This window comes from Schistocerca nitens, chromosome 5 (assembly GCF_023898315.1).
Source record: "Schistocerca nitens isolate TAMUIC-IGC-003100 chromosome 5, iqSchNite1.1, whole genome shotgun sequence".
Lineage (NCBI taxonomy): Eukaryota > Metazoa > Arthropoda > Insecta > Orthoptera > Acrididae > Schistocerca > Schistocerca nitens.
This window is the reverse complement of record NC_064618.1, coordinates 340,177,202-340,202,124: the sequence shown is the minus strand read 5'-3', so window position 1 is coordinate 340,202,124 and position 24,923 is coordinate 340,177,202. Positions and strand designations below refer to the sequence as shown.

The following is a 24,923-nucleotide window of genomic DNA, read 5'->3' as shown; positions in this document are numbered from 1 at the left end:
CAAATTACAAAATTTTCTATATCTGTGTAGAAATTATTACAGAAAGGTAGTTTTAATGGGGAGGGTGGGGGTGGGGGGGGGGGGGGTGACATGTCCATGACAGGTTAAAGCTTTGTGTGAGTTCAAGAGTTATGTGTAACTGCCATAATATGCAAACAGCAACAACAAAATATTTTTAAATGCACAAATTCCTTAAAATTCGTAAAATAAGAGTGGTACTCATTATAATCTCTTCACAATGGAGTGAGAAATTGTATGATGATAGAATAGCAGAAACAAACTTCAGAATGAACTGATTCTGATTTGCCCCTGGCAAAACCAAGCAGGGACTGTTCTGAACTGTATCTCATTCTACAGGAAGGAAAAGGGTTACATTAAACTTACATTATGCCTTCCAATATTTTGGAGCATTAATTTCTATTTCTCACAGGGTTAAGGGATGTCTTGGCAGAGAGAAGTAATACATCATTGTGTGTGGAAACTGTTACAAAACAAATATGATTGTAACTGGTTATGTTGAACAAAAATGGTCAAACTGAGATGAAAATACAATCATTTTATTACCAGCTCAAAAATGCTCCTGTAGGAACACAAAAAGGCAAATATGCCCCTCTTCAAAAGAGTGACAGAAAATTGGGAAACCAGCTGCCTCGATCCGCATTCCACCTTCCTCACCAAAAATTTTAGCATGTTTCTGCAGTAAAATTGCATTTCTATACTGGTGTATTTTGCTGCATCATACAATAGAATTCATAACTGATAATGAGGTCCTATTATAAAATGTTCTGGGCAGAACTCTTGAGAACAGCACAAACAATTAATAATAGTGCCATCTTCACTTTTTTTGATACCACAATCACTATTTCCTACCCATAAGATTGAGTCTGGTATGATATTGAAATTCATTACAGTTTTCTCTCCCTTTCATTTTTCATGACATTTATAAACTACTAAGAAACAGCAGCACATAATTAGATTAATTTCATTCAATCCTTACGATATTCATTGCATGTCACAAATTCTTTCTCTGCATGAGCTGTTTCATGACAGATCTGTTGTGGTACAGTGTCCATTAACAAATACATCACAAATCATGTTAGTGCTATAATGTTCTTGATTTGCATTATAATTTTCTTTTGTGAGTGACTGAGATCCATTTCATATAAGTCTGTGTTATTTTTTTGGTAAGTTCTATCACACTACACTTTCTTTTTCACTCATTCTTATCATTCATTAATCTAGCTCAGTATCCAATATTGGTTAGTTATTTGTTATTAGCTAGAGTTCTCTCATTAGAGGACATTAATGTAGAATCTGGAATCAAGTCTGTGTGATGAGAACAGAGTCATCAACAAGAACTGACACTTCGCATGTAAAGTGTATTTCTAAGTACAGACAAAAGTACAGATGGATATGAATTGCCTGCCTCAGAAGAGAGTACATTCGTACATACATACATAGAATGTTGTAACATATACCATGAATAAATCAGTCCCAGAAACTTCCAGAATTACTAGTACGTATTAAACTATAAATATAACAGAGGGAAACATTCCACGTGGGAAAAATATATATAAAAACAAAGATATTGTAATTTATCAAACAAAAGCATTGGTACGTTGATAGAGACAATTACAAACACAAACACACACACAAATCTCAAGCTTTCGCAACCCATGGTTGCTTCATCAGGAAAGAGGGAAGGACAAAAGGATGTGGGTTTTAAGGGAGAGGGTAAGGAGTCATTCCAATCCTGGGAGCGGAAAAAGGGACAGGTATACACTCGCACACACATCTCTGCCCAAACTCTTTGCCTTTACATATGTCTGCTTGTGTCTGTATATGTACGGATGGATATGTGAGTGATTGTGTGCGAGTGTATACCTGTTGTCCCTTTTTCCCCCCAAGGTAAGTCTTTCCGCTCCCAGGATTGGAATGACTCCTTACCCTCTCCCTTAAAACCCACATCGTTTCATCTTTCCCTGTCCTTCCCTCTTTCCTGATGAAGCAACCATGGGTTGCGAAAGCTTGAGATTCGTGTGTGTGTTTGTGTTTGTTATTGTCTCTATCAACGTACCAACGTTTTCGTTTGGTAAGTTACAAAATCTTTGTTTTTAGATATATTAACCTATAAATAATTATATGAGATGATAATTGGACTGCTGACTTGCACATCACCAGCCTAGCAGCTACAACTACTACATTGTAGCAGGTAATGCACAGCATGTGGCATTGCTCCCCCTCCTCTCGAAAGCATGAGCCATTGTTTCACAGTGATCTGTATCATCCTGGACCTAGATCTATCTAGTCAGTGGCCCACTGTATGATGGCATTGCGAATCTTTTAGTTTTATGCAGATAACACAGGTGATGTGTCACAGCTTTTGTCTCATTGATGTAAGATCGTCATCCTCTACTTAGTGTTTGACCATCTGTCAAGCCACATATGATTTTGTGCAGAGGAAAGTATGAGGGTCACTCCAAAAGAAACGCACACTATTTTTTTTTTTTAAGCCCGTCTTTTATTCTACATGTTTGAAAGTTTTACAGTGTGTAGAATACATCCTTTAGGGACAATATTTTCATTTCTCCACATAATGTCCATCCCTCTCAACTGCCTTAAGCCAGCTTGGAACCAGCGCCTGTATATCCGCACGGTAAAATTCTGGACCAACCTGTTCGACCCACTGTTTGCCAGCATACACAAGGGAGTCATGATCTACAAACCTTGTTCCACGAAGAGAGTCTTTCGGTTTCCCCAAGAGATGATAGTCACATGGAGCCAGGTCAGGACTGTAAGGCAGGTGTTTCAGTGTTGTCCATCCTAGTTTTGTGATCACTTCCATGGTTTTTTGACTGACGTGTAGCTGTGCATTGTCGTGCAACAGCAGAACATCCTGCTTTTGCCGATGTGGTCGAACACAACTCAGTCGAGCTTGATGTTTCTTCAGTGATGTCACATATGCATCAGAATTTATGGTGGTTCCACTTGGCATGATGTCCACAAGCAAGAGTCCTTCGGAATCGAAAAACACTGTAGCCATAACTTTTCCAGCTGAAGGTGTGGTTTAGAATTTTTTTTTTCTTGGGTGAATTTGCATGATGCCACTCCATTGGTTGCCTCTTTGTCTCTGGTGAAAAATGATTGATGGAGCCATGTTTCATCACCTGTCATAATTCTTCCAAGAAATTCATCTCCACCATCCTCGTACTGTTCCAAAAGTTCACTGCATACCGTTTTTCTTGTTTCTTTGTGAGCCACTGTCAACATCCTAGGAACCCACCTGGCACAAACCTTTTTTATCGCCAACATTTTCAGTATTCTGCAAACACTTCCTTCTCCTATCCCAATGTAGTGTGACAGTTCGTTCACTGTGATGCGTCTGTCAACAGTCACCAATTCATTAACTCTCTGCACATTGTCTGGAGTGTGCGCAGTATGAGGCCTTCCACTGCGAGGACAATCCTCAATATTGCCGTTCCCGCTTTCATCATGTAACCTGCTTGCCCACCGACTAACTGTACTGCAATCGACAGCCGCATCTCCACACACCTTTTTCAACCTCTTGTGGATGTTTCCCACTGTCTCGTTTTCACAGCACAGGAAATCTATGACGGCACGTTGCTTCTGACGAATGTCAAGTGTGGCAGCCATCTTGAAGACATGCTGTGATGGTGCCACACACAGGAACAGGTTGAACTAAGTTTGAAAACAAGCGGGAAGGATGTATCTACACACTGTAAAACTTTCACACATTCAGAATGAAAACTGTATTTTTACAAAAATAGTGTGCATTTCTTTTGGAGTGACCCTCAGTATGTTATTAATGTTTCTGATAGCTCAGCCTTCCACAAATATGCAAAAGTCCATTCTAGAGCACGTGTTTTATAGCTTACAGTTCAGTGTGAGGTGTTATAAGATTCACCATCCTTATTCTAGACATCCAAGGTCCACATACATACTAGCTATATTGCTTCTTCAGTTCCGGTGACACATGTTTTATGTAAGTATTCTGAGCATCATCATGGTGAAACAGAAACAAAGGTCTCCTTTAGTTTAAAAAACTTTTAGTACCTTGCTTTGCTGTGTTGTACGTAAAGTTTGCACTAGTCTCAAACATAAACATACCCACTGAAAGCATATTTGCCAACAGTATCTTAAAACATCTCAAGAGGCCATTCATCCGTGGGTGGTGGGCAGTTGTAATTCATTGACCGATATAATTACTTCTTACAGTAGTCTTGATTTAAACATTTTTACATGATCATAGATCATTACAAGAGGTGCTCCATACTTCAAAATTATGTCTATGACAAGAAACCTAGTAGTTTTCAGAACTTTGGCAGCCAGTACAGCCTTGGAGACAGAGCTATGTTTGAGGTAGTTAGTACAGAACATTTACAGCCATTTGTCTTCTTGGGAAACAACCCAAGTGGTTATTTCCAGTACAGTGAAATGGAGCAGCTGCAGAAAGAATTGGTATCAGATGCCTTGGGAGGGAGTAACTGAAGGACATTCTTCTGTCATTGGCATTTCAGAGAGTAGATTTCATAATGTTTGACAAATCAGTTGAGACCTGGACCATGATACCTACTTCCAATGCTCACTGTGGCCTTTCTAAATTATAGTGTCAGAGTATCATGAAAATACTTAATTAACAAGCTGGTGCAGTGAGCAACCATTCCATACCATTGGGCCATAATTCCTTTTATACAATTTCCCATCTATTAATCTGGATTCACCTTTGCTTCTTCCTTCTCTAAAAACTTTATGATCTTCAGTAACATTGGATCTTCCCTTTTTTGGCTGCAAGATTCATTAGTGTAGGTACGACTGGGATACCACCAGCACTCTCTAAAGGATTCTACAAAAGACAGTCAGCATCTTTGTGTTTCCATTCATTTTAATATTTTATTGTGATGTCGTATTTCTCAAACTTCAGTGCCCATCTTGCTAGTTATCCTGATGGATCCTGTAAGCTTACCAACCAGTATAAAGAATATTGATCAGTCATGACAGTGAATGGTCTGACATATAAATAAGTTTAAAACTTACTAAATGCCCAAACAACTGCTGCTACCTTTCTCAGTATTCTCATCAAGAAGTGCTAGGAGTGATAAAGATGTCAGCACCTCCTCAAGGATTCAGAAAGAATTTTCGTGCTCCTCACTCCAAGAATAGTGTCTACTCACAGCAGTTCTTACAGCAGACATGTATTACAAATGAAACCCTTTATGAAGTGACATATGTTTAGGTGATTTTGTTCAGCCACCAGTAATGGACGCAGAAATACCATTTGTCATCTTTCCTCTCCATGAGGACTGCAGGGGAGGACCAAGGACTGTGTAACAGCTGAATAATGTCATCCCACAGCATTTTGTGTACTTCTTTCTGAGTTACCTAATATTTATTGGGAGATGTACCATGTGAGTGCTGACTGATGGGTGGAGGATCCCTAGTGTTGGTATGGTGTTTGACATTGAGTCATCTGATCTGCCTCCGATACACTGGACTTAAATGCACCCAAATTGACCATGAATGGCCAACACGCACGAATTGTTTCCTCAGAAAAGCCGGGACTTGTTGGCAGCTGGATAGTAGATACAACAGATTGGCACTCATCAATGGTAGGGCAACATGATTGTATGTTCATAACACTGAACTGACCTTCCTGGACTGGTATATGTGTCCCTATGCCCATACCCTTAGGGATGAGCTGCAGCTGTTCATCACAGTTGGTGTCCCGGTCCTCTCCTTATCAACTTGTTGTTATGGTGATGAACATACATATTTTTTTCTGTGAGGCTGAATGTCTTTTTGTCCTTATGTTGAGCAAAGGAGATTAAATTAAGCACTGAAACTATGATGGTGAGATAAGTGAGTGTTCAGTCATAGACAACTGCCTAAAGCAGTTGTTGGTTGCATGTACTGAGAGTAGCTTTGTAAATCTGGAGATCCAGTCTTTCACAGACAGTGACTACTTGTGAGGCGTGCAAGAAGTCTCATCCCAGGGTGACATTATGGGTCCATTGTGGTAAAACAATAAAGTAAAAGAACTAGGTTCTGTCATTCTTAGATATTCTCACAACATAGGTCTCTGTTGCTTGGACGTATTTTCCCTGTGCGACATTTAGCACAATAGCCATGGAATCTCAAACATGATTATACTCAGGTGGTGATGAAAAGTACCTGGTATCACATAATATAACAACCCAGAATCGACTAACACGTGGACAGATTGATCATTGATGATTATGTCAATGCAATTTCCCAATATATTAGCAACTGTCATCTATGGAAGATTAACATTTATGCCTGCCTCACTGCCACACATGGTTAGCTGATTTTGTTTCCTGATTTTGGTGGTAGTGGCCTGTTAGAGAGTAACCTCGAAGAGTGTGAGCTGTGAGATACCTCCTACAGGTCAGCAATAGTGTCTGCAGTTGTCAGGAGTACATAAAAATGTTTTGTTGTTTAACATCTTACAGTGTAATAGCCATCAAACCCTCTATGTCTTCCTTTAAAAAAGTGTACAGCATGCCAGGCCATCAGCAATGGGAACATACCAGCATGTTGTCCTCCATTCTCACACAATCTAATTAATGAGGGAGCCAGTTATATTTACATCATTGACTACCTTGGATGATGCCTGAGAGCTGCAACCAAAGTCTGGGTTTTCCAGCTCTATTCCTCAGTGTTGGTTTACCTTGTAGAGATTGGGGACAGTTATTGACAAATTGCTTCTTGAATTAGCAGCGCTGCCTTCTCTTGGCTGGGATTGATGCTCAATGCTGCTACATCCAGTCACCTGTGTTTGATAATAATATGTCATAAATCCTCATTTCCCTCTTCTATTTGCCATATTAGCAGTGTGAGATACTTATGGTTATCCAAGACTGCCATCAGTATGACATTCAGAAGTCTGTCAAACACCTGTTGGTGTGCTCTTTTCTGTTTCTTTTCCTTGGCATGTTGTGCTGACACTGCTTGATGAAGTCTTCTGTTGTGATGACTCCTCAAAACAAGTTCTTGATAGACATCATCAGCCATGACCTTCATGAGATATAAAATCTTGTTCGCTTTTTTGTTTCACTGTGTGACACAGCACCAAATACTATTTGTGTATGACTGTATTGTCTCTCTGTGGTGTCTGGCTCTATTCTTCCATTGTTCTCTGACTGTGCATGCCACTGCTGATTGCCACCAAGAAAATTTGTCCGACCTTTTGAGCTTTTTCTTGTTGTTCTCAAATCACTGATGGGCTGTACAGTCCAAGTAAAAGTAGCCACTGGGAAGAAGCATCATGTATTCCACATGTTGCAGTTATAATAATGAAAATAATTAATTATTGATAATATAAGGTAAATGGACAGATAAAAAGATATACTCACCAAGTGGCAGCAGCGGAACACACACACAATAGGATTTAACTTTCACAAACTTTCAGAGCCAGTGGCTCCTTCTTCTGGTTAGAGTTGAAGGGGAAGAATGAGGGGTGAAGGAAAAGGACTGGAGACATTTAGGGAAAGGCGTACACTTCAGAAAGGTCACTCAGAACCCCAGGTCAAAGGAGACTTGCTGGATGGGCAAGTCTCCCCTGACCTGGGATTTTGGGTTTATTTTCTAAACTGCACCCCTTTCCCTAAATGTCTCCAGTCCTTTTCCTTCACCCCTTTTCCTTTCCCTTCAACTCTCCCGCCAGAGGAAGGAGCCATGGGCTCAAAAAGCTTGTGAAAGTTAAATCCTTTTGTGTGCCACTTGGTGAGTAGATATTTTTATCTGTCTATTTACATGTTTTGGATAGCAATACAATCAAATCCCTTTAGCCATTTTGTCTGTTGACTCAACATTTCCAACATACGGTGAGTAGAAATCTATCCTTTTCATAGCATTGTCATTATTCCATCCTGGATTTGCCATTGTTTTATGGGAATTTCTTTGATGTTATTCCATAAAATGTTATTATGTTATCTTTTCACTCATTATACTCTCCCCTTTTTAGTATAATTAATCATGTGTGGTGACTAAAGTGGCTGGTTTTCACTGACATCTTTTTTATTTGTAGTGTATTCTTAACTGCCCTGTTTTCAGTAGGCCTAAGCATCTGTTTTATTATTATCAGTATTTTGGCAAGAATGGATTGCTATTCACCATAAAGATGACACATTGAGTTGCAGACAGGCACAACAAGAAGACTACTACACACTGAGCTTCTGGGCAAAACCTTCTTCAGAAAAGAAATTACATGATCTGTTCTTTTTGTTTTTCCAACCTGGACTTTCCATAGTTTGTTTTTTTATTATTATTCTTTATAGTCAATTCATCTGTTCAAACTGTTTTTGGAGCTTCACTTGGGCAGAGGTATTACAATTTTTTAACCTTTCTTCCTTTATCATAGCTTCTCTTTTCCACCTGTAGCTTTTCAGGGGGAAGCAACTGGTTTCAAGTGCTGAAGATTAATTATCATTATGGGCTGCTCCTGTCAATAAGTTTACTAATGCCTTTGTCTTGAGTTCTGTATTTTCAATAAAATTTATGTTTTCTTCTGTGGAAAAATGTTTACATCACGCAGTAATAATGTAGTTACTTTATCTAAGATCTGCACTTTTTAGTGGAACATAAATGTTTTCTGCCTTGGAAGAAATGTCATTATGTTCTACCACTGTTTATAAGTTGACTGATGCCTCTCTCATGAATATGTCCATTGTGTTTAAACATTGTATTTTCAATTAAATTTTTTTCACTGCAAAACTGTGGACCTCTATCAAATAATGTAGTTACTATTATCCAACATGTGCAGTTTCTAAATCAATATAAAATGTTTTTTTCCCTTAGAGGAAGTTTTGGTTGCATGTGAAAAACTGTTGATGTCTTTATTCATTAAAGATGCTTGGTATTTGTGCATTTGCATTTTATGCATAAGAGGATTAGAAACATATATATTTGTACCTGTCTGCTGGTATGTTATTCACTGTATTGTTTTTGCTCCTTTAGCTTACAAGAGAAAGTTTTCATTACAAAATTCCAGGCCATTTTTGTGAAATTAATTGATTATTAATGAACAGCTTGTAATATAGGGTTGTTATATCATTTGTGAATCGTTCTTGGTTTTGAAAATGCATAGAATTTTATATTTGTAGTTGTGAAAATTCATGTTTCTCCTAATTTTACATATGATATCACCTTTAGAAATTTTAACCTATTCCAGTTACACTTCAGGCTATAATACCAGCACCAATATCTGGAATTGTCATTTTTTTTATTTCTACAGTATGGTAAACAACAAATGCAGCTACTGGCAACAAATGGTGTAGCTCATGAAGCAAACAGTATACTCATAGAACATGTACATGAGCATCATAGAATGATATGACATTTGAGTTGGTTCTTCCCATCTGGCATCAGTCATCTGCATTCTTTTTAAAGGAATTTTTAATGTCATATGTTTCCTTTCAGATTCAGTGAAGAACTTAACCAAAACAAAAGCAGTGATTCCAGCTGTGATGTACTTTCTTTTCAAAACCCTGCCAAATTTATAAGATTTGTAGAGTACTGTATGTACAGAAAAGGAAGACTTTTCAAGTATTTTTAAAATAATATGTTACTTTGTCCTCATGTTCTTTCCATTCAGTATTGCAGTCTCATTAGTTTTGTAACACATTTTCCATCTTTACAGACAAGGATACCAAATGTTTGGGGTGACATTATCATTCATAGCAACACGAAGTGGATTACTACGTTGGCAAGATCATATTCCTCCTAGTACAACTGACAGCAGTCAGCCAATACGGTAATCTAAGATCAGTATGGTAATCTAAGATTTGTGAGATATAAATGATGCATTTGAACTGAGTCTTAATGCCCATATACTTTCATTTTTACTTTTTTATTTCAGTCATTTTAGTGAAGATAATCGTCGTGCAATTGATGAAGTTTGGTACAAAAGGGCAGTTGACCAACATAATATAGAACCAGAAAGTTTTGTTTTCTCTGTTCCATTTGATATTGGTTCGGTGCCCAAAACCCTTGTAACAGCAACACACGCAGTTTTTGTAGAATCAAAAGGTCATCAAGCACCAGCTGCTGTGGTTGGCCTCCAGTTCCAACATTCCACATTGGCTGCTCACTTCCTGAATATTACAGCAACAGTAAGTAACATATTAACTATTTGCTCTGATTCTGAGTCTGTTTCTGAAGAAAATAATAAAGAGAAGCTGAAAGGGAACATAGCATATGTACATCAATTAGTCGTGTATTTGTGGCCAGCATACAAATGACAAACCTGTGTTAAATTTTTTTGGTACTCTTGTCACAGTGATTTGCTTTAAAACTTCAAGTTTTTGACACTATCCACTAATGTACTCACCAGGAAAGAAACTTACTTGCAAAGAAGTAATAGAAATCCACAGCTGTGAATGACGTAGTTGTGCCCACTGCGAGTAGATGTTGAATTTGTGTCACTGGTATGATGCCATCTGCAGCATCTTTATTTCTGTCATCCTATATAATACTAGACATACTCCCACGTAGTCTCTTCATGGCAAGCACATGCTTCCACACATTTCTGAGTGTGGTGCCTGCATATCTACAAAAGCTGTTGGCACACATTCTAATTTTCACAGCCTTTTTAATGATAGTGTCTCAGTAGTTTGAAATGTGGGCTAGGATCCAGTCTGCCTATTCTTTAGGCTGTATTTGACAACAGCAGAGTTTTATAGGATTCTATAAATGATGTTTGGTATAGTGCTGAGAAATGGTTCAGACTGTTCCACTTAGCTGCTGCCACTTTCAAATGGTGTATGTTAAACAGCTGGGACTTTGACGGCATGACTCTCCTTCACAGGGCACAACATTTCTTTGGTTTTCTGTGGCAGCTGAAAGATTGTCTTAACCTGTGTTTGTTTAAAATTCACCCTATTTTTCTGGATGTTGCTCCATGAAACAGCAGGAATATTGTACACTCATCCCATTGTGTTTCTTGACTGGAGTTGGACATGCATTTTCTGCAGAGATCTGACTTGATTGCTTCTGCCCAATAGGCATATTATCTGAACACAGAGGTTAGATTTGTTTTCTTTTTGGTACCAAGATGGTGATCATCTTATATGCTTTTAGCTCTATGTGTCAGTGTTCAGGACAGTTCCATTATGGGCAGGCTGGTGGAAACTGTATCCATTAAGATACAAGTCCATTGGGTCAATTTACTATACATTTACAGGACAAGTAGACCAACTAACTACTACTCATCTAGAATGTTTAAGAAGGTTAGCTTTTCTTCTTTCTCCATTTATAAAGTAAACAGTGTGCTGAGATGTGGGCTGTCCTGTGATTAGTGAAGAGATGAAATGTTTTCTTGTCATGCAGTCAGATCAAAAAGGAATCATCAGTACAATAATAAAAACAACATGAGCAAAGAGAAGCAATTTTAAGGTATGCTTTTCAAAATTCTCCAGGAAAAAGAAACTATACCTGGTGAAAAAGGTGAATGTGTGGCCATTCTGTTAGCCATTTCATAATATCTGTCCCTTTAAAAAATGGTCAGTGGTGGTTATCGTAGTTAAATGACAATATATTCAGTGACTTCTGTATCTTAAATGGAAATACTTCTAAGAGCCATACTTTTCAGTCCTTACAGCCTTGTACTGTTCCAATTTTTACCACCATCTTCATTAATTTTCAGTAAGCCACTTGAAATGTCAGTTGACTACCCAGGATAAAGGAACAACTAAACGGGCATGGGAAAGGTGCAGGCCATCAAGTCATTTGTTACTTTACAAGAGTCCATCAATCCTGTATTTCACAGATACCAAAAACACTAATAAAATACAAATGATGATAGCTGTTTGTGATGAACACAATGAGTGACAATAATTAATGCCAGCAACAGATTCAAAAAGTCAACAGCAGCTCAAATTTCAGCAGAAAATTAGATAAAATAACTAAGGAAAAGCATTCGGGCAATTACTACAAAAGTTCTTCAGTTAAGCCAAATGATGAGTAATTAGTTAATTTAAACAAATAAGATGCACCAATTTAGGAAGGACTAACAAGCAATTAGTACAATCAAATGTAACTCAAACATCACTTAGCACTGGGCAAACAATGACAGCAATAATGCTAAAGATTACTATTCCAACATTTGGCTGCTCAAAGGGGATGCTTGTTATTAATGTATATAACTTACTAGAAGTGTAGCAATATAAAATTTCACATGTCTGGTATCTGATTAGCTGAGGCCTGTAATGTTATAATGTTTTATGCAAGAGCACAGGAATGATTCTCAACACAAATATCCAATATGTGATCAATGATAGAAGCCCCTTTGGCATAATCAAGATACTGATGTGTAATAATAATAAAATATAATTTAACAAATTGAGCATTACATCAATATTAAAGTTTAGAATAATGGGCACTTCAGGTTAAATTAATGCCCAGTTGCTACAAGACAGAAACTCAGCTTATGAGGGATGCCAAAGCAAGCCAGGAGGCCACAGCATCTCAGAGGCTACAGTGAGATGGGAAGCGGCATGCCACATGTGCGCATATACGCAGTCAATGAACTGGTGAGTAACAGCTAACACCCTGGGGCAGTGCCTCCAAATGCCATGAACAGTTCGGAAAGCCGAGAGCAAACAAGCAGACATCTGATTCATGCAAAATAATTATAGAACGTAAAAGACAAGAAACTCAAAGTTAATCTTTCAATAAAATATAACAAGAAGGTAGTGGAATAACAAAGAAATCACAGAGCTGCTTGAACACATTAACATAAGTGACTTAAAAGATAACAGGCAAATCTTGAGCACTAACACTCAAACACTTACAATAGTACTTGTATTTAGAACAATAAATATTCATTTTTTTGAAAGGGTCAAAATGTCACAAAAGTTATGGAACTTAATTATCCAAATGAGGCAAATTCACTGGGCTGCTTCCGTTTGCATAACACAATTGTAGGAAATTTTATAAGTCATTACATCAGTCAGGGAAACAACAGCTTCCAATACCAGTAAGATTGTTTCAACCTCAGTGGTCACTAATACATGTAGTGGCCTAGAATATATGACACAATTAATTTCAGGCCCGAATGGGAAGATAAGCAGGCATTGAACAAGTTGCAATTAAAGGAAATTTTAAAACACATAAAATATGGCATTCAGATAATTTCAGACAGAGGCACAAGAAAGTAAATTTAATACTTGAGACAAAGTCATGGAGAAACACAGGAAATCTTGCATAGTGGGGGCAGTTTCAACAAAGGAGCACATATGTGAATCAAGTAACGAGTACCTCACCTCCAAAGGGCAGAACAGATGACACCAGAAAATGAACAGCACTCCAACACCCACTCAGTAGCTATGTCTCCTTAATCCAGGATAAACCGTCTGCATCAACATTAGGCCCAATTATTGCTGCCCAACACAGTTGTACTGACCTCCAGCCACTCAGACAACCATCAGCCCATAAGCTCCATGAACAGCTCACCGTACATCACATGTGCCTCTTGTCTTTCTTTCACTGACAGTGACTGACTGCCTGCCCATATGGTCAATAACCCTCTCCAAGAAACAACAACCAAAGAGTCAACTAACAGGCAACCAAGGTGCCACCCAGTGACTAGACAGAGACAGATTGCGCCAGAAGAGAAATATGAAATAACATAGAAAGAGCCGACACAGCCCACCACTACCTTCTTAATATTAATTCAAGTGCCTGTCTCCTTGGCTGAGTGGTCAGCGCACCTAACTGCCCTGCAGCAGGCCTGGGTTCAATCCCCAGCTGAATTGGAGAGTTTATCTGCTCGGGGACTGGGTGTTGTGTTATCCTCATCATCATTTCATCATCATCAACATGCAGTCACCTAATGTGATGTCAACTGAAAAGACTTGCACCCTGGCTACCAAACTTCTCCATGTGGGAACTTCCAGTCATAAATGCCATACGATCATTATGTTTTCATTTAATTCAAATTAGTTACTGGTCGAAAACTCTGTTTTCAGTTAGTGCCATCAAACTTTCATTGTCTGTAGTTGTAAATAGCTTCTATTGGCTCTTTCAAACAAATTTTAAGCAAAAAGTATATATATTAATGCCAGAGTAATTTATTCATTGGCTTAACAGCACCATATCCATAGAGAAATAGTAAATAAGCTTGAGGAGGCATTGATTTTCACCAAGAGGTTACTTAAACTGAAATGGACGACAGTGACTAATGTAGGCATTAATATTTTTATTGTTATGAACTTAATTCATGTTGTTTATTTTAATGAATGGTAATAATATGAAGAGTGTTCCAGTAGGAACACACAATTTTAACTTTTAGCAAAAAATTAGTTATTTGAAAAGTTGAAATATTTTTTTAAAACACATCAGTACACAATTTGGTTTTGGTTGTTGTGAGTAACAATAATAGACAAATATCAGCGAGGTATTCATTGTACAAAATTTTTATAGACATTTTCACACAGTTATGAATGTATTTCCACAGTGATTCATTCAATTTTGTTCTTTAACTCAGAAATAAGCAAGTTGTTCGCTTATATAGTTGACTTCCTGGCCAACTCTGGTCTCTAAGGCGAGAGATGACATGATCTGAAAATTTATCATTCAATATTGCATGTGATTCATGCATGATATACCTCCTCCTCCCCCCCATGAACCATAGACCTTGCCATTGGTGGGGAGGCTTGCGTGCCTCAATGATACATATAGGCGTACCGTAGGTGCAACCACAACGGAGGGGTATCTGTTGAGAGGCCAGACAAACATATGGTTCCTGAAGAGGGGCAGCAGCCTTTTCAGTGGTTGCAGGGGCAACAGTCGGGATGATTGACTGATCTGACCTTGTAACATTAACCAAAACGGCCTTGCTGTGCTGGTACTGCGAACGGCTGAAAGCAAGGGGAAACTACAGCCGTAATTTTTCCCGAGGGCATGCAGCTTTACTGTATGTATAAATGATGATGGCGTCCTCTTGGGTAAAATATTCTGGAGATAAAATAGTCCCCCATTTGGATCTCCGATGGGGACTACTCAGGAGGACGTCGTTATCAGGAGAAAGAAAACTGGCGTTCTACGGATCGGAGCGTAGAATGTCAGATCTCTTAATCGGGCAGGTAGATTAGAAAATTTAAAAAGTGGAATGGATAGGTTAAAGTTAGATATAGTGGGAATTAGCGAAGTTCGGTGGCAGGAGGAACAAGACTTTTGGTCAGGTGAATACAGGGTTATAAATACAAAATCAAATAGGGGTAATGCAGGAGTAGGTTTAATAATGAATAAAAAAATAGGAGTTTAGGTAAGCTACTACAAACAACATAGTGAACGCATTATTGTGGCCAAGATAGACACAAAGCCCATGCATACAACAGTAGTACAAGTTTATATGCCAACTAGCTCTGCAGATGACGAAGAAATTGATGAAATGTATGAGGAGATAAAAGAAATTATTCAGGTAGTGAAGGGAGATGAAAATTTAATAGTCATGGGTGATTGGAATTCGAGAGTAGGAAAAGGGAGAGAAGAAAACATAGTAGGTGAATATGGATTGGGGCTAAGAAATGAAAGAGGAAGCTGCCTGGTAGAATTTTGCACAGAGCATAACTTAATCATAGCTAACACTTGGTTCAAGAATCATGATAGAAGGTTGTATACATGGAAGAACCCTGGAGATACTAGAAGATATCAGATAGATTATATAATTGTAAGACAGGGATTTAGGAACCAGGTTTTAAATTGTAATACATTTCCAGGGGCAGATGTGGACTCTGACCACAATCTATTGGTTATGAACTGTAGATTAAAACTGAAGAAACTGCAAAAAGGTGGGAATTTAAGGAGATGGGACCTGGACAAACTGACTAAACCAGAGGTTGTATAGAGTTTCAAGAAGAGCATAAAGGAACAATTGACAAGAACGGGGGAAAGAAATACAGTAAAAGAAGAATGGATAGCTTTGAGGGATGAAGTGGTGAAGGCAGCAGAGGATCAAGTAGGTAAAAAGACGAGGGCTAGTAGAAATCCTTTGGTGCCAGAAGAAATACTGAATTTAATTAATGAAAGGAGAAAATATAAAAATGCAGTAAATGAAGCAGGCAAAAAGGAATACAAACGTCTCAAAAATGAGATCGACAGGAAGTGCAAAATGGCTAAGCAGGCATGGCTAGAAGGCAAATGTAAGGATGTAGAGGCTTACCTCACTAGGGGTAGGATAGATACTTCTTACAGGAAAATTAAAGAGACCTTTGGAGAAAAGAGAACCACTTGTATGAATATCAAGAGCTCAGATGGAAACCCAGTTCTAAGCAAAGAAGGGAAAGCAGAAAGGTGGAAGGAGTATATAGAGGGACTATACAAGGGTAATGTTCTTGAGGACAATATTATGGAAATGGAAGAGGATGTAGATGAAGATGAAATGGGAGATATGATATTGCGTGAAGAATTTGATAGAGCACTGAAAGAACTAAGTCGAAACTAGGCCCCAGGAGTAGACAACATTCCATTAGAACTACTGATAGCCTTGGGAGAGCCAGTCCTGAGAAAACTCTACCATCTGGTGAGCAAAATGTATGAGACAGGCGAAATACCCTCAGACTTCAAGAAGAATATAATAATTCCAATCCCAAAGAAAGCAGCCGTTGACAGATGTGAAAATTACAGAACTGTCAGTTTAATAACTCACGGCTGCAAAATACTAACACGAATTCTTTACAGACGAATGGAAAAACTGGTAGAAGCCGACCTCGGGGAAGATCAGTGTGGATTCCGTAGAAATATTGGAACACATGAGGCAGTACTGACCCTACGACGTATCTTAGAAGCTAGATTAAGAAAAGGCAAACCTACATTTTCAGCATTTGTAGACTTAGAGAAAGCTTTTGATAATGTTGACTGGAATAATCTCTTTCAAATTATGAAGGTGGCAGGGGTAAAATACAGGGAGCGAAAGGCTATTTACAATTTGTACAGAAACCAGATGGCAGTTATAAGAGTCGAGGGACATGAAAGGGAAGCAGTAGTTGGGAAGGGAGTGAGACAGGGTTGTAGCCCCTCCCCGATGTTATTCAATCTGTATATTGAGCAAGCAGTAAAGGAAACAAAAGAAAAATTCAGAGTAGATATTAAAGTCCATGGAGAAGAAATAAAAACTTTGAGGTTCGCCGATGACATTGTAATTCTGTCAGAGACAGCAAAGGACTTGGTAGAGCAGTTGAACAGAATGGACAGTGTCTTGAAGGGAGCATATAAGATGAACATCAACAAAAGCAAAACGAGGATAATGGAATGTAGTCGAAATAAGTCGGGTGATACTCAGGAAATTAAGATTAGGAAATGAGACACTTAAAGTAGTAAAGGAGTTTTGCTATTTGGGGAGCAAAGTAACTGATGATGGTTGAAGTAGAGAGGATATAAAATGTAGACTGGCAATGGCAAGGAAAGCGTTTCTAAAGAAGAGAAATTTGTTAACATCGAGTATAGATTTCAATGTCTGGAAGTCGTTTCTGAAAGTATTTGTATGGAGTGTAGCCATGTATGGAAGTGAAACATGGACAATAAATAGTTTGGACAAGAAGAGAATAGAAGCCTTTGAAATGTGGTGCTACAGATGAATGCTGAAGATTAGATGGGTAGATCACGTAACTAATGAGGAAGTATTGAATAGGATTGGGGAGAAGAGGAGTTTGTGGCACAACTTGACAAGAAGAAGGGATCGGTTGGTATGACATGTTCTGAGGCATCAAGGGATCACAAATTTAGTATTGGAGGGCAGCGTGGAGGGTAAAAATCGTAGAGGGAGACCAAGAGATGAATACACTAAACAGATTCAGAAGGATGTAGGCTGCAGTACGTATTGGGAGATGAAGAAGCTTGCACAGGATAGAGTAGCACGGAGAGCTGCATCAAACCAGTCTCAGGACTGAAGACCACAACAACAACAACATAGAAATATGCATCAGAAAAACCACTATCCGTCAAATCTATGATAACATAGTTTGATCAAATACATAGGAATCTTATATAGTGTACAAATATCCCATGATTAAAAATGCAGATTATATGCATAATGTCTTGTAATCTCAGATGAAAAACTGCTTACATACTACACAAATTTCATGTGATTAAAAAATACAGATTGAATGTATAATGTTGTAATCTTACATGAAACACAATGTATACAAAACTGCCAGCATTATTTTCAGCAGATTATAAACTATCTGACTGAACACACGGTGTCTTGCAAATGTCATAGGTTGTGATGTTAATGTATTACAGAATTTGAATGGTGGTGACTTATTTGGCTGGATGGAAGTATTTGCTCACCCGAGTGTTGCTTCTAATATGGGGTACAATTACAAGTTTTTATATGAAATGTTTTGATGAAAATATGGGACCAGTTGAAAAGTAAAAAAGTGTTACATAATGATATGAAACAGCCTGACATAAGACGCAATTGGGCATTGAAACGAATTCTATGGTGACAAGTGAAAATCTGTCCTGATCTGGGACTTGACATATCTAAAAGACTCAACATATCTGAAAGAACAGACACCATTCTTCACCCCACAGTCATACATATACATGATGAAACGAAATATTCTAACATCGGTCTCACTTGGACACTGAAATGAATTCAATAGTGACAAATAAAAATTTGTGCCAGATTTCCTGTTTTATGTGAGTGGTCACCTGAATCACCATGTCTATCCAAGCACACTTTCTGTCTGACTCAAATTCCCACCTTGTTGCACACTACCTATGTAGCACTTTCTGTTCACCACACTCATTGCTCGCCACATCATGCTAGATTGCTCCAAGAGTTCAGGAAAAGAGTGCATCCACATTGAAATGTTATTATGCCCATCAAGCCATGTCTATTTATATATATTTGGCATCAACATATCTGAAAGAACAGACACCATTATTGATCCCACAGCCTTACATATAAATGATGAAATGAAATATTCTGACATCGGTCTGAGTTGGACATTTAAATGAATTCAATAGTGACAAGTAAAAATTTGTGCCAGACTGGAACTTGAACCAGTGGTCACCTTAACCTCTTAAGTTATCCAAGCACGCATTCTGTCTGACTTAAATTCCCATCTTGTTGCACACTACGTATGTAGCTCACCCTGTCCAGCATATGCATTCCTTGCTGCACCCTGCTGAATTCAGGAGAGAGAGGACACCCACAGTGAAATGATCTTATGGCTGTCAAGCCATATATGTTTACAGATGTGTGATGTTTATTATTTCAGACATGTCCAAAAGTACAAACACCATATATATATATGAATATATACAGCTTGATTAGTGCTTCCCTTGTAGAGGACTGTGTATCGACAGTACTTCATGGTGGGATTATATGACCTGTTCTTGTTTCTGCTTGAATGCTGACAGTGAAATTTTGATCAGTGTTTGGTCAAATAACCTACTTTTGGTTTTGATTAAAAGAAATGCCCACACATCGATTACTTACTGACAAAATTTTATTCTGAGAACTCACACTGGAGAGGCAGTTGATATGATACCATTAGTGCTTAGTTCTGTCAGCAGCTAGCATCAGTACAAAGATGTACAAGATATAATTACTTGCTGATGAAACTGTATTCTGAGAACTCACATTGGAGAGATGGTTGAAGTGATACCATTAGTGTTTAGTTCTCTCAGCAACTAGTTTCACTACAGAGATGTACAAAACATAATTAGTTGTTCCCTTCAATTTGAATGGAGTGATACTAATTTGACAAGCACTAGGCCACAAAAAATGCCAAATACTTGAAGTTTCCTTGCAGATTAAACCATTGTGCTATACCAGGACTTTTGTGTTACGTGAGCCATCCTCTTACCAATTCAGCTGACTACAAATAAACTGTAATCTTCCTTCTCAGCTTCACAAAGATATAATGGCAGAATAGAAACTTTGAGAGTGGATTGTGTTTTGTGGATTGGGATTTGTGCCGAGGTAGCTCAGTTCGTAAGAGCTTTGCCTAAAAAAAAAAAAAAAAAAAAAAAAAAAATCCGCATCCTGGTGCATACCACAGTTTTAATCTGTCAGTAAGTTTTCAATTCTCCCATATCCTGCTGCAAGTGAAATATTCATTTTGGATAACAAATACTTCCATGATACAATACCATGTAAAACAATACATGGGAAAATGTGACAAATACTGATGAGAAACAGTTAGCTAGCAAACACAGTGTTTCTTCTACAGGCACTTTTGTAAATAAAGATACAACATTGGGACTGATCACAACATAATTTTCATGAGTTTTTGTGTTACTCAAGTGCAATGAACTCCTTTGTTCCATGAGACCTACTTCATGGTTCTCAACTTATCAAATAACATCAGTGGCATGTCAGGTACAGCAGTCTTGAAAAAACTGCTACTGCCCTAAAAGAGCAGTACAAAGAAACACAGAATCTTGTTTGTACAGACATGGAATATAGCTCTTATTTCAAACTGCTGAGACTCAATTGCCAAAGGCGCTTTGGAAATTAGAATGTGTGCCAACAACTTTAACAGAGATGCAGGATGCATTGCACATGGACATTATACTTTGTTGATGGAAATAGAGATACTGCGAGTGACATTTCATCATTGACATCAGTGTAATCTCTGGTTCCAGTGGCCACTTCTACATTCGTTCCATGTGTGCTATTCCAATACTTATTAACAGTCAATCGCTCAAGTGCTTTCCTAATAAAGACAATGGCAGATGTTGTCTAAAGTCTGGCTTTTCATAGAGAATTCTTACAAGTACATTGAGAACAGTTAATATGACAGACTTTTTCGGCCTTGGCATCATTGTCTGTTAATACAGTTTGAGGCAGGCCTTCTCTTGGGAATATTTTTCTCAGTGCCCAGAAGGCGGGTTGTAAAAAAGTGATGGACCTCATGTTTATCACAAAAGTGTAACTTAACAATATGTCCATTACTACAAGCCACACTGAATTTGAGAAAGGCCTTTAGAAGTCTTAAGAGTGTTCTTTCCCATGGCTGTTATGATGCTAGCAGTGATGCAAAGTTGTATGGCAGGGCTGCATGATGTTCTGCACACTTGGTACATTTGTGAACAAGATGTTCAATGTCTCTGTTGATCGCAACCAATACAGATGTTGGTGCATAATGTTCAACATGTGTGTCGTTCATCATTGATCCCAATGTTGAAGACATAACACTTGGGGCCTCCTTGATTGGAGAATGACCACACTAAAGTCATTGCAATCTGTAGCCAACAGTATAGCTCCATCAATAACTAAAAGAGGGCCTGCAGCAGCGAAGTTGCATAGGTTGGTAACTTGGGAGACCAGCATTTACTAAAAAAGTGAAAGGCATGCTGAACTGCTGTGTCCTGTTGTGTGCCACAGTTTATTTTGGTGGCTGTTATGGGAAAATTTTGTGCATTGTCTTGGGCTGACTAGTTGATCAGGAAGCAGACACTACTGACAAATGCTGTCTCAAGACCCGTTGATATACAGGGCAGTGTGTCAGCATTAGCGAATTTAGATGTAGACTTACAGTGAATTTGGAATTGTATCTACTGAGAATCAAGGCCCATCATTTTGGGTGCTGTGCTGTTCACTCTGGAAGCCTATTGCATGGCCTGAATATTGCCACTAATGGCTTATGATTGGTGATTAGTGAAAGTGTACCCCATAGAGATAGGTGCAGAGTCTCATGAAGTTGTACACCAGGGTAGACAAACACAAAGCTACCGTGACCTACTATTCCATTTTAACATAGGAAAGAGATGTATTGTTTTAAAAATACAATAATTTGCATACTGTAAGAGAACTATTTAACAATAAAAGTTTCACATATTCAATACTTGTTCAAAACAAAAGAATTTTCTTTCATAATCTTTAACAAATATAGTCATGTATTCATGACTCAAGAATTATCTCACATGTAATGTGAAAGTTGACTAGATGTCCTGTTAACAATGTCTTTGGTATTTGATGTATTGATTTTTACCCTTATTTGAATACGTGAGTCCAGGTATTCATAAGTAATTTCTTTCCCTAGTAAGGACCACATGAAATAACTTATTTCTTTTGTCCTTTCTTTCTTTCCAGTATTTTTTCATTCTTTCCATATGTTTCTCCTCTTCTTTCATCTGTCCATATCACACCTGTCTTTTTCTTTGTTTTTTCATTGAAACCCATGAAACTTTTTACTTTTGCTCTGAACTTTTCTCTTTCTCCTATTCCTTCCACTGTTATTTCCATTTCTGTCAGGTGTGTTTTAATTTGTCTGATCCATGTCATTGATGTTTTTTGGTGTCCGTCATTTTCTTTTCATCTAGCCTTTTTAGGTATACAACTCTTCTCTTCCTCATTGTATCTATTCTAGTTTTTCATAAACTTCTTTATTAGTTCTAAATTTCCATTTCTCATTCTCATATTTTGATCCCAAGACGTTCCCAATTATTTTAATTTCCTTCTTTTCTATTTCATATAATTGTTTAGTTGTATTTAACGAAAGGCATTCTGAAGCATAAAGGCTTTCTGGTTTAAAGAAAATGTGGACTTGGAGTTTTGCACTTATAGATTTCTTGCTAAATTTTTTGGTAGTTAAAAGGCCATCTCAGTTTTCCTTGTACTTGCTAAGTTAGCTTCTTTCTACAGATAATTTTGTTGTAAAATTTCATATAGATATTTAAATTTTGGAGTCTTTTTTTTCATTATTCTGTAATCAGTTTCCAAGTACTTCTTGCCTCCTTTGCATCTGTCATATACTCAGGGATTTTCCCCCCAAAAGATTTATGTAGCCTGCTATTGAAGCTGTCTCTTGTAGGAGATTTACCTGCATTGTTGCATATTCTATAGTTTCAGCTAAGATGGAAATTTCATCTGCAAAAGCCAACAGTCAAAACTCAGACTATCCTATTTTCTCCCAATTGAGATTGTTTTAATTCCTTCTTCTTCTTCTGTTCTTTTGGTCCATTACCTCATTGCCTTGTCTAACACATAACAGAACAGCAGAGGGGACAATTCATCTCCTTGCATTACCCAGTTTTGATCTCAAAAGTCTTGGAGATTACACCTGAAAATGTGGTTTTGTATTCTGAATTCATTAATGTGCCTTTATGATTGCCACTGCTTTGTTGTCAGCTCTAAACTCTTTTAAGGTGTTGAATATTGCTTCCCTTATGCTTTTTGAAGCCTGCAAATGTTATATAAATACTTTTGGATCTTATTCTTCTATACCTGATTATAAATTTCAGATTCAAACTTTTCTTTGCTTATTTTTAAATAAATTCACATTTGAGAATAGTGACATACAAATTATTTTTAAATAAATTCACATTTGAGAATAGTGACATACAAAGCTATGTAGCTAACAAAGCCTTTACCCGAAATGCAACCCTGAGACTGGTTTGATGCAGCTCTCCATGCTACTCTATCCTGTGCAAGCTTCTTCATCTCCCAGTACTTACTGCAACCTACATCCTTCTGAATCTGCTTAGTGTATTCATCTCTTGATCTCCCTCCACGCTGCCCTCCAATGCTAAATTTGTGTTCCCTTTATGCCTTGGAACATGCCCTACCAACCGGTCCCTTCTTCTTGTCAAGTTGTGCCACAAACTCCTCTTCTCCCCTATTCTATTCGATACCTCCTCATTCGTTACGTGATCTACCCATCTAATCTTCAGCATCCTCATTTCGAAAGCTTCTATTCTCTTCTTGTCCAAACTATTTATCGTCCATGTTTCACTTCCATACATGGCTACACTCCATACAAATACTTTCAGAAGTGACTTCCTGACACTTAAATCTATACTTAATGTTAAAAAATTTCTCTTCTTCAGAAACACTTTCCTTGCCATTGCCAGTCTACATTTTATATCCTCTGTACTTTGACCATCATCAGTTATTTTGCTCCCCAAATAGCAAAACTCCTTTACTACTTTAAGTGTCTCATTTCCTAATCTAATTCCCTCAGCATCACCCGACTTAATTTGCCTACATTCCATTATCATCATTTTGCTTTTGTTGATGTTTATCTTATATCCTCCTTTCAAGACACTGTCCATTCCGTTCAACTGATCTTCCAAGTCCTTTGCTGTCTCTGACAGAATTACAATGTCATCGGCGAATCGCTGGCCCGGTGGTCTAGCGGTTCTTGGCGCGCAATCCGGAACCGCGCGACTGCTACGGTCGCTGGTTCGAATCCTGCCTTTGTCATGGATGTGTGTGATGTCCTTAGGTTAGTTAGGTTTAAGTAGTTCTAAGTTGTAGGGGACTGATGACCACAGATGTTAAGTCCCATAGTGCTCAGAACCATTTTTGAACCATCGGCGAATCTCAAAGTTTTTATTTCTTGTTCGTGGATTTTAATACCTACTCTGAATTTTTCTTTCTTTTCCTTTACTGCTTGCTCAATATACAGATTGAATAACATCAGGGAGAGGCTACAACCCTGTCTCACTCCCTTCCCAACCACTGCTTCCCTTTCATGCCCCTCGATTCTTATAACTGCCATCTGGTTTCTGTACAAATTGTAAATAGCTTTTCGCTCCCTGTATTTTACCCCTGCCACCTTTAGAATTTGAAAGAGAGTATTCCAGTCAACATTGTCAAAAGCTTTCTCTAAGTCTACAAATGCTAGAAACATAGGTTTGCCTTTTCTTAGTCTTTCTTCTAAGATAAGGTGTAAGGTTAGTACTGCCTCACGTGTTCCAACATTTCTACGGAATCCAAACTGATCTTCCCCGAGGTCGACTTCTACCAGTTTTTCCATTCATCTGTAATGAATTTGCATTAGTATTTTGCAGCTGTGACTTATTAAACTGATAGTTTGGTAATTTTCACATCTGTCAACACCTGCTTTCTTTGGGATTGGAATTACTATATTCTTCTTGAAGTCTGAGGGTATTTTGCTTGTCTCATACATCTTGCTCACCAGATGGTA

At 38.0% G+C, this 24,923-nt stretch overlaps 1 protein-coding gene across 1 annotated transcript in view; it reads left to right on the top strand.

Annotated features, from left to right (window-relative positions):
- Positions 1 to 24,923, top strand: part of LOC126259958 (voltage-dependent calcium channel subunit alpha-2/delta-3) — a 941,077-nt gene that overhangs the window by 859,109 nt on the left and 57,045 nt on the right. Inside the window, exons 21-22 of the mRNA XM_049957069.1 lie at positions 9,677 to 9,790; positions 9,896 to 10,148. Of these exons, the coding sequence (XP_049813026.1) occupies positions 9,677 to 9,790; positions 9,896 to 10,148 (367 nt within the window). The remainder of the gene's footprint in view (positions 1 to 9,676; positions 9,791 to 9,895; positions 10,149 to 24,923) is intronic.